The 14925-nt window shown below is 34.1% G+C and overlaps 1 protein-coding gene across 1 annotated transcript in view; it reads left to right on the top strand.

The window, feature by feature from the left end:
• Window positions 1-14925, top strand: part of CABCOCO1 (ciliary associated calcium binding coiled-coil 1) — a 119660-nt gene that overhangs the window by 22110 nt on the left and 82625 nt on the right. Inside the window, exons 4-5 of the mRNA XM_030334054.1 lie at window positions 8158-8302; window positions 13449-13521. Of these exons, the coding sequence (XP_030189914.1) occupies window positions 8158-8302; window positions 13449-13521 (218 nt within the window). The remainder of the gene's footprint in view (window positions 1-8157; window positions 8303-13448; window positions 13522-14925) is intronic.

Here is a 14925-nt window from a genome sequence, read left to right as displayed (position 1 = left end):
CAAATGTCAGAGAACTAAGACAAGAAATGATACTTTTCAACGTCATAAATGACATCTACAAAATACCTAAACCTATCATTATAGTTAGTGGTAAAAGACCAAGTTCTTTCCCCATAAAATCAGGATCAAGACAAGAATGTCTACTCTTAGCACTCCTATTCAACATAGGACGGAATTCTTAGCAATAAGTGCAATAGAGTAGAAAAATAAAATACATGAAGATTGGGAAGGAAGAAATAAAACAGTCCCTATTCTCAGATGAAAGGATTGTCTATATAAAAAATACACAGAATAAAAAAAAATCCTAGAACTAATAAGTTAAGCAAGTTTGCAGGAATAAGGTCAAAATACAAAAAGTCAATTGTATTTCAGTGTATTAGCCATATACATTGTATATCAAAATTTTAATAAATAGTATTCACAATAGCTCAAAAAATAAAAGAAATACTTAAGTATAAATCTAACAAAAATGTACAAGATCTGTATGCTATAAACTACAAAATGATGATCAAAGAAAAGAAAACCCAAATAAATGGAAAACATTCAGTGTCGTTGGATTAGAAGTTTCTACATGGTAATGATGTCACTTCTTCCCAAATTGATCTGTACATTTAATGCAGTATCAATCCAAATCCCAGCAGGATTTTTTTTCTAGATATACCAAGCTGATTTTTAAATTTACATGGAATGGCTAAGGACTCAGAATAGCTAAAGCACCTTTGAAAAATAAGCATAAAGCTGCATAAATCATACTACCCAATTTTAAGACTTATTGTAAAGTTAAAAAAATAAAGTCAATGTTGAATTAGTGAAGACAACACACAGAAGGAACAGAAGACAGAATGCCGAAATACAGACACAAAAAAGGTCATCTGATTTTTTTGATAAATATGCAAAAGCAATTCAACTGAACAGGGCAATCTTTTCAACAAATATTGGAACACCTATGCTAAAAAAAAAAATACACATCAGCCTAAACCCTTTACTTGATACACTTAGCTCTAATTGGATTTTTTGGAAAAAAATTCGAAGAAAATATTCATGGCCTGGTGTTTTACAGAGTTCTTACCCATGACCCCCAAAACATGACCCATACAGGAAAAAACTGATAAATTAGATTTCACCAAATTTTAAATCTTTTCTTTTATTAAAGTCACTCTTAAAGGAAGGAAAAGCTACAGAGAAAAAAAAAATCTGCAAATCAGGTATTTGACAAAAGACTTGTTTCTATAACATGTAAAGAACTCTCAAAACAACAATAAGAAAACAATCCTATTAAAAATAGGCAAAGCTGTCAAAACCCATAAGTCCTGTCAACCATGAGGAAAACACTAGACAAACCCAAACTGAGGAACATTGTACAAACTATCTGACCAGTACTCCTCAAACTAATAAGGCTATTGAAAAAAAAAAAAAAGATTGAGAAATTATCACTCTAGGGAAACCTCAGGAGACATGACTCCAAAATGTAATGTGGTATCCTAGATGGGCTCTTCAAACAGAAAAAGAACACTAAGTAAAAGTTAAGGAAATCTAATAATAATTTTAAAAATATATACTTATGTATAAAAACAAAGATTTAATGGAAGAAAAAAATATATGCTCTAACAAAAAAGACAAACTTTTTAAGAATAAACTTTAAAAAGAAATGTACAAGTTCTATATGAAAAAAACTTCAGAGAACTTTTAAAGGTCACAAGGAAGATTTCAACATTTGGAAGAACTTGACAATATTCATGGAAATACTCCACATCAAAAAAAAATGCTAAATCTCACTAAGTTAATGTATAATAATAGTATCGCAATAAAATTACCAAGTTTTTTGTTGATGTTTTTGCCTAGAGGTGGCTTACTAGGCAAGGTAATTCTAACAAAAATATAGAAAATAAGCAAATACAAATTGTCCTTAAAAAGTGTAGGGGTTCCTGGGTGGCTCAGTTGGTTAAGTGTCCGACTCTTGATTTTGGCTCAGGTCATGATCTCACATGAGTTCAAGCCCAGCATCGGGCTCTGCACTGGCAGTGTGGAGCCTGCTTGGGTTTCTCTCTCCTCCCTCTCTGCCTCTTTCTCTTCTCTCCCCTCCTCTTCTTGTGCACATGCACTATCTCTTTCTCTCAAAATAAATAAACTTAAAAAAATAAAAAGTATAATAAACTATAGCCTATCTTGGGATTAGAATAGTAGTGTAGTGTTATAATATCTCAAATATTTGAACACAGTGGTTAATGACTAAAGAGACAGACCAATAGAACACAATGGAAAGTTTAGAAATAGACCCAAGCATTGAAATTCAGTATTTTATAAAATGACATCTGAAATATCCATGGTGAAAAGATGTACTATTTAGTAAATAATACTGTGTCCATCTAGAAAAAATAGAATTGGATCCAACCCTCTGTATTTCCATAAACCATGGTATATTACAAGTGGATCACTTTTTTTACTTAATGTAAATGTAAAATAAATGGAACTGTAAAAATGTTGGAGGAAAACATGGATAAATTCCTTATAACCTTGGATGGGGAAGACCTTTAAAACTATGCCTCAAAATTCCAAAGCCATAAAGACAAAGATAATTAAAGTTGATATATAAAAACCAAAAGTCTACAAAGAAAAAATACCAAGAGAAAAATCAAAAAAAGAATAAGAAACTGGGGAGATTATTGTATCTCAGACACCAGCAAACAATTAAGTTCTATAATATAAAAAAAAAAAAAGCATGAAAAAACAAGGAGAAAAAGACCAATACTTCAATAGAAGAGTAAGCCAAGGATATGACTAAATAAGTACAAGTGATTCTTAAATGAAAAGTTTAGCATTAAAGATAATAAGGAAAATGCTAATTAAAACTACACAGAAATGTCATATGTCAGATTGACAAAACTTTAAAATTTTGGTAGCATTTTCAGCTGTCAAAGCTATAAGAAAATAGGTACTATCCTATATTGCTAATGGAAATATGTATTTAAAACCCTCCTGAGGAGTTTAGGTTAGCAGCTGTCTATCAAATTCACTAATGTATTGTCCCCTTTGACCTAGCAATTCCACTTTTGTGAATTTATCCTACATATTTACTTACATACATGTAAGTAAAGTCGTTAGTTTCAGTCATGTTTGTAAAAGCAAAAAATGAGAAATATCACCTGGAGATAAATCAGCATGAACTCACTTAACTTAATGTAGATACACATATATTTGTAGAGTTAAGTGTATGTACATATACTTCTTAGCTCTGTCTGCAGAGAAGGCCTAGAAGCGACAGCATCCCAGTAGTAATGAGTATACCCAGGAACCAGGTCTTGGTTTATAATTTAATTCTCCAAGAAAAGGAGAGAAGGCTTACTGTAGACCTGGAGCAGAGAACATAAAAGATGAGCCTGGGGGCATATTGTAGTGGCCAAGAGTAAATGCTCAAAAATCAAAATGATGATTGGTGTGTCAATGAAATAGAGAAGCCAACTGAAAAGTTTCCAATGTCCAAAGTTGGAACAATATGAACAAAATAGCATGATAGTATTGAATTATAATCCAAAGTACAAAATTAACATCCACCAATCTATACTGATAGAAATTAATGATTTATATAAATAATCAGCAGTATGAAGTTTCCTCAAAACATTAAAAATAGAACAACTATATGATCTGGCAACCCCACTTCCGGGAATATATCCAAGTGAAACAAAAACATTAACTCAAGAAGATATCTGCACCCCCATGTTCATAGCAGTATTATTTACAATCGCTAAGATATGGAAACAACCTAAGTGTCCATCTATGGGCGAATGGATAAAGAAGTTGTAGTATATATACATAACCATGGAACATTGTTATTCACCCTAAAGAAACAAATCTCACCATTTGTGACAACATGGATGAAACTTGAAGGCGTTATGCTAAATGAAATAAATCAGACAGAGAAAGACTAATACTGTACAATTGCACTTACATGTGGAATTTAAAACAAAAACAAAGAAACAAAACACCAAACCCATAGAAATTGTGGATACCAGAATGTGGAAGGTGGTCAAGCTACAGACTTCCACGTACAAGATAAATAAGTACTAGGGATGTAATGAACAACATGATGACAGTTACCAGGTGTGATATACAAGAAAGTTGTTAAGAGAGTAAATCCTAAGAGTTCTCATCACAAGAATTTTTTTCCTTTGTCTTCTTTTCTCTCTATTGTGTCTATATGAGAAGATGGATGTTACCTAAATCTATTGCAGTAACCACTGGACAATAAATCAAACCATCTTGCTGTGTGCCCTAAACTTACACAGTGATATATGTCAATTATTTCTCAATAGCACTGGGGAATTTTTTCTGTAGGGAAGGATGTGGGAAGTGGACGTGTGGGCAACAAAGGTGAGGAAGCCTTTTCACAATATACATTCACCTGTTTTTTGAACCATGTGAATATGTCACCTATGCAAAAATTGAAATAAGTCAGACAGACTTATGGTAAAAAAAAAAAAGAATATATGACGTGAACGGTCCTATGGTTTGCAACCTCTTAGCTTAAAGTTCACAATCTAGAAACAGAATAAAGGAAAGTAAAACATTTTCACGACGAAAGAAAAAAAAAACATTTTCACGAATCTTCACATTCCAAATTTGACAAGATATTTCCATTTTATTTTTTTCTGTAACTTACAAATGACTCAAAAATATTTCTTTTATGTGAAATTTTATATTGTTGATATCAGTTCAAAAATGAGTTTTAAAAACTTGAGCAAGACCCATGCAACTACTCATAAAGTAGGAGAGCGTGAAAGTACATATGTAAAATCTAACCAGAAAAAAAGCAAGGGATCTAGTTTTCCCTTTGGGCAGGAAAAAAAAATTCCCTCAAACCTTTAAATTTTTTTTTCAACATTTTTTATTTATTTTTGGGACAGAGAGAGACAGAGCATGAACGGGGGAGGGGCAGAGAGAGAGGGAGACGCAGAATCGGAAACAGGCTCCAGGCTCCGAGCCATCAGCCCAGAGCCTGACGCGGGGCTCGAACTCACAGACCGCGAGATCGTGACCTGGCTGAAGTCGGACACTTAACCGACTGCACCACCCAGGCACCCCTCCCTCAAACCTTTAAACGTAAGGTTATAGTTATCATATGAAAGAATATAATCATAGGTAAGTGTGTCAGAGAAAGAGGTAGTCTGTTTATACTTGGACTCAGAGGAGGCAGAGTCCTGAGCACACAGTGAACATTTGCATCCAGCAACATCTTAACAGAAAAAGCACCGTAGAACATGTCTAGGCTGTTGGCTGCAGCGTGGTTGACCGTTAATAAAATTCTAGCGTAGGAACTTCATTTTCTACTGACTCAGTTTCTGATCTGTTCCTTGTCTCAAGTTTGTGCTGCATTATCCACAAGGCATTCTGCAGACAACTCACCTGGAATCACATTGGATCAAAACTAAAAGATAATGCAACATAGGATTGTCTTAACAATATACATTTTGGGCTCTAGTTTTTCCAGGGTCTGACCAAGGGACAAGCTGTTGAGTATTAGACTGGATATTTGACCCCTGTCCAGGTTGATGGGCCTAGATTGATTCTCCTCTATATAACATGAATATTAGCAAATAGCCACAGAATACTTTTTTTGTTCCATGAAGTTTAATTATTTCCCCCTAAATAGGAATGATAATAATAGGTAACATTTGTGTAGGATTATCTTGTGCCAGTCAGTGCATTTGCTTTCCAAATACTGTCTAATTAATTCACACACAACCTTGAAATAGTTCTATTATTCTCCCCATTTTAAAAATGAGAAAAATAAATGAGATTTAGAAAGATTAAATAACTCCTTAAGGTCACAAGCATCAACCCCAGTGACTGAGAATTCATCCTTCCTACTGCTACATCAAATGTGCCAGCTTTGAGCTGACTCTAGAAAGCTCTATATACATGTAATATAGTAGTGTACATATTTCAGTTTACCAAGAGTTTAACATGCATGCCTTATTTGAGCCTCACAACAGCACCATCATTTTGAAAGTTAGTCTTATGTTCGTTTACAGATTTAGGAAATGAAACTTAGATCACCTAGCTAGTAAGTGGCAGTTATAAGGTACCATCTTACGTCTTCCAACAAATTATTCTAGCATGTTCGTTCATTATCCTAAATTTTCAAAGAATAACTTTGATTTCTAATAGCCCTTACTATTTAAATGGTTTAAACTTTCATATTTTAATCATATCACTAAATATGATTTTTAAAAGCAAATATTTCAGTTAGATAAGTGAAGTGATAACTTTCCTAATTTTTAAAGCCATTATCTATAGAAAGACATTAGACATAGAAAACAGTTTTAAAGTGTCAATTATATTTCAACATAAGAAAATAGTCATATAAATGCATTTTTGTGCTTGATACACGTAATTACATCTAGAATTATAATCATCTAAGAATTACTTTTTCCTCCAGCATCTCTAATTAATACCATTTTAGTAATTAAATGATTCAGATTTTTAATCCATTCATTTTTGAATTGCTTTTATCCAACAAATTTTTCATTTCTGAAGTTATCCCCAAACAGTTTCAAGTTTATCATAGGAAAAGAAATGTACAATAATAACTGAGCTTCCCTTAGAATGATACAGTAAAGCCCAGTTATCCAGCAATAACTTGTGTGTCTAACATATATAAAAGAAAATCTGGAGGGGCGCTATGAGAAATGGACCAATTGTCATTCATCAAACCAGATTTTAATTGTTACACAGTTTTTTGCTTCATTCTCATTCCCACAGATATAAAAGAGTCTAGACTAAACAAATTGCAAGTTAGTGTTCATCATGTCTTCCTAAGATTTTTAATCATTTTACTGTTATTTGATCAGTAATTTGAGGGCATAACACATCCCACAGTGAAAGAGTAGCTGTGTTACCAGAAGTGGCTGGGTCCAACAATCTGCTTATGTTCTCATAAATCCTCTGCATTACCCACTCCGACCTCCCTGAAAGATGCACTCCATTAGCAAGAAGTAGAAAGTTTACTGCTGGTTTCCTAAGAGAGATAGAGGTTGGGTCCGGGAGGGTGGGGGCTCACATTGAGCAGCACAGTGCTCCCCAGAGCCTTCATCCAGGCCCCCAGCTAACACCTCCCCCAACCCAAGCAGCTGCTCCAATCTCATCTTTGCCAGAGATTTTCAACTCTCCACCTCAGTCTCTTCAGTCTCATGTCCATACACTCATCACTTGTCAGTGTGTGTGTGTGTGTGTGTGTGTGTGTGTGTGTGAGATGGAAATAATATTTTGCCTGCCACAAATAAAAATGAGCATAATTAAACAGGAAAAGAAGATGGAAGTTCATATTTGTGTTACAGACACTGTAAATGTTGAGTCTAAGGCTTTTGACATTTATCTACTTCTTTTTCAACTTGACACATGCCATAAAAGATACTATTCCTTTCTTGTTTGTTTTTAGTTGCAGGAGAATAGACCATAACCATTGACTTGTTTATTTTTGGTGATGGTGGCAAAGTGGTGTCAGCCTCGCTCTGTGCTGTCATCTGGCTCTCACCACCACCACCAGGCATGCATTTGAGAAACAGCTTACATAAGTTATAAGTCTGTATCTTGGAGAAGAAAAAAAATATCTTGATGTTTTCCGTAAAAATACATATTTCTGGCATCTAATGAAAATCTTCAGTCCCAAATTGCCACGTGGTAACAATCAGCCAAAGCCAAGTGTCGGTTGACTCTGTTAATCTACATTTTCAGCTCTGAGTTCAGCTCTCCTGTCTACAGTAACTGAATCCACCACGTAGGTGTTCCTTAGCAGCTAATTCAAACCACCATTGTGTCATTTCCATATTTTCCTTTATTCTAAGATCATTTAAAAAGTATATTTTCCATTGTAAAGTTATCTTTAGGTAGATTTTAAATTATTTGTGCATCTTAAAATGGAAACAAAATCTTTAGACAATTGTGTAGCATGACAGTAATTTATTATTGTTGGATGTGTCAGTTGCTGTTCTTTTACAAAAATGTAATTACTAACATATCATTAAAAAACAACATTGCTATTAGTATTGGCCTTACCAATATTGGAAAAGTAAATATTTGGACGTTAAGGACATCTTGAATTATTTTGTTCCCAAAACATCTATCAAAATAATGCTTAAGATTCTCTGGGTTTTATTTCAGCCCTGCATATGTCCTTAGAAGACAGCATAAAATGGCTTGGAGAAGTTATGGCTGAAATAGGACCACCCCATTCACAGAAAAATGAAGAATGGAGTTGTTTTAATATAAAACAAGCCAATGCTATCATTGATTACTTAAAAATCAGGTATGGATTTTCTTTCAGTAGCATTTATTTTTCATTTCATTTTATTTTATAAAATGTCTACTAAATAGAAACCAATTCAATTTTTAGACATTCACAGTATTTATGCTATAATAAGCCCAGCCAATAATGAGATAATATTAAAATCTTTAATCCAATAAATAAAATTCAGAACATTGAATTTTTGGCTAATCTTGCATTCTTAAAAAAAGGTTTGTGTTTAAAAGGTATAAGTTCATGTAGAATTATTTTTTTTCATGTAGAATTATAATAAATGATACAAAAATTTATTTTTTCTCTTAATCTCTAATTAATAACATTTTATTAATAAATTTATTCTTTCACATTAATCCAACTTGATTACAATGGACTTTATATTTTAGGTAGTGGGCCTTGACATCAAAATTTCACATTTTAGAACAACATTAATTTCCATTTAAACATTTATTTGAAATTCTTTGTGCTAGAAGTTAGAGAGGTATATATCCATGCTTCCTCAAATTTATTATGTGCCTTGAAATACTTTGTAGTATTAACCAATTAAACTCATTAAGTTTTTCTCTGTGCTTAGGAAATTATGGTGAATTGAGGGGAAATATTTTTATTACAGTGATTCTTCAGTGGTGAACTAAGAAATTGGCCTTTTATACAATCTGTCACAAGGTCTGCATTAGAGGCATGCATCTTTCCCAAAGGACATTTTGAGAGTTTGCAAATATTTAAACAAGAGTTGGTAAAAAATCTGTCTTTTGCCTAACTAAAAGCTTCTGCAGAATATCTTTTTTCCTCCAACACTATACACTGCAGTGTTTTCCAATTTTAAATTTTAAAATTCCAAAATAAAGGGTGCTGCATGATGTCCTAGACATGCTCATGATTTGCTTGGCAAGGATCCTGGCTGTAGTCTGGAAGCTTTTTAAATATTAATGTGTTTAATATGATAACGTTTATATGATGGTTTCTGGCATGAATTAATAATAGAATATGATATAAAATGTTTTTATATAATAGCATTGGATATAATTTGATTTCTTAATGTAAAATATATACCTCCTAATGTGTGCCTCTCGCTGAGAGCTGCAGTACCCTTCATATCAATTAGAGTAAAGCAAGGTCCCTGTGTTGGAGGCAGGAAGGGAATGGAAATCCAGAACTGGAAACCTTGCTCCCCAAGGTCTTTTTGCCCATCAGAGTTTGGTAATCCCTAGGTGAGGGGAATTTTCTGCACATTTGTATAGCAACCTTCTTTCTCTTCTCTATTTGAAACTGCCAGGTTTCTCTTTGAAGAACACATTTTTACATCTGAGCTCTAAGCCCAGGGGGTTTATGATGGGCACCAGGACTGATAGCTAACCATAGCAGCACAACTCTATGCAGGTGCCCTACTGACATCTTCTAGATGGTGCAAGATTGCACCTCTTTTCTCTTTAATCGAAGGATGCTCATGAGTCTATTACTTGACATTTCATTTCAGAAAATTAAGTTAGGAAGGGATGTCAGTGTTAGTCATCATTAAATGCTAACCAGAGTAACTTTACTTACCAAAAATTTCTATTCTTATTTCTAAAAACAACAACAACAACCATAAAATGTTTGAGAGATTGGTCACATGAAGCAAATCAGAACTATTTTTGATGACATTAAATCTTCATATTGTGATTTCAAATAAATTATACACTTTTAAATTTTTTATTCAAATTTTGGTTAACATACAGTGCAATATTGGTTTCAGGAGTGATTCCAGTAATTCATCACTTACATACAATACCCAGTGCTCATTCCAGTAAATGCCCTCCTTAATACCCATCACCCATTTAGCTCATCTTCCACCCACTTTCCTCCATCAACCCTCAGTTTGTTCTCAGTGTTTAAGAGTTTCTTGTGGTTTGTTTTCCTCCCTCCTCTTTTTCCCCTCTATCCATATGTTCATCTGTTTTGTTTCTTAAATTCCACATATGAGTGAAATCGTATGGTATCTGTCTTCTCTGACTGACTTATTTTGCTTACATAATACACTTAGGTCCATCCGTATCACTGCAAATGGCAAGATTTCATTCTTTTTGATGGCTGGGTAATATTCCATTGTACATATATACATCTTCTTTATCCAATCAGCAGTTGATGGACATTTGGGCTCTCTCAATAGTTTGGTTCTTGTTGTTAAAGCTGCTATAAACACTGGGGTACACTACCTCTTCAAATCTTTATTTTTGTATCCTTTGAGTAAATGCCTAGTGGTGCAACTCCTGGATTGTAGAGTAGTTCTATTTTTAGTTTTTTGGGGAACCTCCATACTGTTCTCCAGAGTGGCTATACCAATTTGCATTTCCACCAACAGTACAAGAGGGTTCCCCTTTCTCTGCATCCTCGCCAACACCTGTTGTTTCTTGTGTTGTTAATTTTAGCCATTCTGACAGGTGTGAGGTGGTATCTCATCATGGTTTTGATTTGTATTTCCCTGATGACAAGTGATGTTGAGCATCTTTTTTGTATCTATTAGCCATCTGCGTGTCTTCTTTGGAAAAGTGTCTATTCATGTCTTCTGCCCAAGGAACTTATACATTTTAAATGCTCCTTTTCCAGAAAATAAAATATCAGTTAGTAGGATATCTAGAATTGGTACTGAAGTTGTATAAAAAGAAATGTGCTTTTCTACAATACCTATTTAGAATGCCTCATAGGTCCACATATATACATTTAATGGCAATTAAACCATATAATATTTTTCATTTTAATGACTACAAAGAAGTTTTATAAATATGAAGCTAACTCATATTATAAGTTTTATATAGTGTAAGCATGTTTCAATTTAATCTGATATTAAATTTACTCAACCAATGTAAGCCCTCGTCAATTCAGGAAGAGTAGTTTTTAGAACATGACCCATACCACGTGAAACTTAACTAGCAATAAAATTGGAATTTTGTTTGATACTGTTAATAGAATATAAATTGTATATTCCATCATATACATATGATATACATATACATATGCATATGCATGTACATATACATATAAATGCTACTGCAACTTTTTAATATAAGACATCACTTAGATATATCTGGTCCCACTACACTTCTGTCGTTGTGTATTCTACCTATTCCTTGGAAATTAGGTGAAGGTAATGTGCATAGGCATTTACTCAATATAAGAAAATCAACACTGCCCCTCTGTGCACAACAGGGTATACTTCCTGGCAGTGAGCCCAGATGTCTTGACCCATTTTATTTCTTAGGATTCTCCCTTTGATTTAGAACTATGACAAGGTATTTGACAAAATAGTCTAGGGGCTTGAGTCAGCTGGAAGTCTTCCTTCCAAAGGAAGAGGGAGGAAATGTATTCCCATAACAGAGGTGTCACTTCACTCCCAGAGGAAGTTACCTAATAGTTCCCTGGTAAAGTTACAGACCCCAACCAAGATGGAGACCAGAGCGAAGCAATGGAGGCAACTTGACCCACCCCTGAAAAGTGCCTCGTTAGGTGCCTTCCTCCTCTCATCTATCTTACCCTAGTCCTGGTCTTGCCCCAGCTCGCTTCTTTGACCACTGCATCCAAGTCATGCATTTTATTTTCATTGTGAGAAGTGAATTTCCCCTTTGGCATGAGACAATCTAATTCCTATATGCAATGAGGAGAGTGAGGCTGAAAGATTATAAAATTGCAGGAAGGAAGATTTATGAATTAACTTCTTTGTGTAACATAAGATGGAAGAAAAATTTTACACTAATTCACAGAGAAGAAGCCAAGTTGTTTCCAAATACTCTACAGTCTTTATTTTTTCTACTCAATCAGTTATTGCCAGTGTAATATTTTTAACCTTAAAGCTTTCTCTAGGTAAGCAATGTAAGGAAAGGAGAATTTGAATTTATTTTGCTTCATTGAATCATCAAACTTCACTAATCTTGATGTATTTTCTAGCCAACAAATCAAACTAATGTCAAAAGCTAAGTTAGTTTTCTGAGTGTTGAGGAATAATTTGAATGTACGAGGTCCCCCCACCCCGCCTCAAAAAAAAAAAAGAATAATAATACCATGACTGAGTCTGCATACCCATCACTTTTTAATGGATTGTGTTAGTAGTGAAATCAACTGCTGATATAACTCAGAGAGACCCAGCTGCCTGAGGATTTCTTCATTGATTTCAAATGAATTGAAACTTTGATCCATTACAGCATTCAGGAGAAGCCATTATTATACATGCTCTGTAGCTACATTTTGCAAATGTTAATTTCTAAGTTATATTAAAATCAATTTTCTTGAATAGCAAAAGGCACCAGACTGAAAGAGAAACCAGTAAGACAATTTTTTTGTTCTTGGGCATTTTGCTGTATTATGAGTCTATTAATTTTCCCAACCAGCAGGAAAAGAATTAGAAAAATTCAAATATTATCACAAACAGGATATTAGAAATCAGCCCGTCAGTAAATTTTTAACTCTCAATAACACATTGCTGAGATCTTTAAACTTACCAGAAATACTTGTTTTAAGAGGCTCCTATTCTTTAGCTCTTCATGGTTTTTAGACACTGACCACCTGCTCTTTAGGGTAAAAATTGAAGAAATTACCTTTCTTATATTAATTCCTCTCTTTGACGTGTGAACAAATATTCTACAGGAAAATCAGACAACTCCTAAATGGATTTCAGTACATGCTGCATCATTTTCAGGTGTTATCAGAGATTAATTTAATCTTGAATCATTTGAGAATGTGAGAAGTAAATAATACAGATGTAGATTATAGATTTCAGTCCGTTCATTCCAGAGGAAACTGACTCCAGTTTAAAGCAAAACATGAAAAATAATGTGAAGTTTGGTGTTATTTAGGGACACTGCATTATTTGATTGACAGCCAAGAAAAGCCCAGATGCAATCTAATTGCTCCCTTATTCCAAACCTATCCATTCATCACAGATTAATTGACTGATCTTATATTCGGTACTGTGTTATACTGTCAACGTCTCAAAAAAGTAAATCTTTAGTTTTTTACCATTTCTGGACAATTCATTTGGAATAAAACAGGTAGCTCACTCCATGTTAGTATTTAATGTCTTGCTCAATATGAACAATTTCCCTTTCATAAATACTCTTACATATTTGCTTTCTTTCCTAAAATAAATTTATCAGAGTTGCACATTTATTTTGTATTTCAGCTTATTTCAACACTACAAGCTATATGAGTTTCTATTCTACTCTACCAGGGAAGAAATTGTGATAGGAACTGAGGTAAGTAATTTATCTAGATGGAACCAATTAAGCTGAATCACTTAATGCATGCTGATCGGCATCTGGATCTTTAACTGCTTAAAGCAACTTCTTGTCAAGATTACTCGAGTGTTAATATAACCAACTAGTAGTTTGCAAAAAGAATAATTACATAAAGCGAGCATTGGATTAAGAAAATAAGCTGTCTTTTCGCATTAAAGGCATTGTTAATCACATATACTTTATGTATTTATGGATTATTTGACAAAGAAAAGCTGAACGGGTTATGTATGTCTTCATACAAAGAAAATTGGGAAAAGTGAGATAAATTAATTCAGTTAAATCTCTTCTAATATCGCATTTTTTCAATCTAATCATTTTTAAGGTCTAATTCAAATCCCACTTCCTCAATGAAGCAAACCTTCCTTAATTGCATCACATCTCAAAGGAAAGGTTTAGACAAACTCTTTAATCACATTCTATTATTTTATTCTGGTTGATCTCTTTCTGCTGAATATTGGCTACTCTTTTTACACGTATAAGCACATAAATATGCACTGTGCTATATGGTTTTCTAATTATTTTTTGTGGATTGATATAGTCAGCACAACTCAACTGTAATTTCCTTGAAGGCAAGGATGAGGTGATGCCTTTCTACCAAAGCATAGTGTAGAATGAACCATAGTGGCCCCTCAATTAATACTACATAAGTGATTCAGTGACATTGAATACAATAGCATTTCTACAATAAATGGTCTACCTTAAGATATTTTGGAACAGCTTTATGTATAATTACATGTTCATAATTGCTACAAATTAATCCGAGGTAAGAAAACATCTTAAGGAGGCTAAAGATGCCATAAAAAGTGCTCCTTAGGTTCCCAACTACTTGAGAAGTCTATGTTGCCTAGAAGTATCAGACATAGGAGTGGCCATGGTCACAAATAAACAATGAATAGGGGTTCCTGGGTGGCTCAGTAGGTTGGGCGTTGGATTTGGGCTCAGGTCATGATCTCGTGGTCCATGGGTTCGAGCCCCTCCTTGGACTCAGTGCTGACAGCTCAGAGCCTGGAGCCTGCTTTGGATTCTGTGTCCCTCTCTCCCTGTCCCTCCCCCACTCACGCTCTGCCTCCCTCTCTCTTTCTCTTAAAAAATAATAAGTATTAAAAAAAATTAAATCACATAAATGGTGAATAAAGGGATATTTATGTTATCTTTTTAATTTCTTGATACTAAGCACCAGGTGGAATGTGCCAACTATTATATCTGCCAGGGTGCTGTTGTTCTGGATTTAATAAAATGCCTACTTCATAAACACCTCAGTCACTGTTACTCATCTTCCATTTGGGTACTTGTTCTCATGTGGGCCTTTTAAGTTAATTGAAGGAAAACAAGGAGCCCTTTGTGCCTTTGACTTCTCTAAAA

Source organism: Lynx canadensis, chromosome D2 (genome assembly GCF_007474595.2).
Source record: "Lynx canadensis isolate LIC74 chromosome D2, mLynCan4.pri.v2, whole genome shotgun sequence".
NCBI lineage: Eukaryota > Metazoa > Chordata > Mammalia > Carnivora > Felidae > Lynx > Lynx canadensis.
Note: the sequence above shows the minus strand (reverse complement) of the source record. Positions and strands in the feature narration are given on the sequence as shown.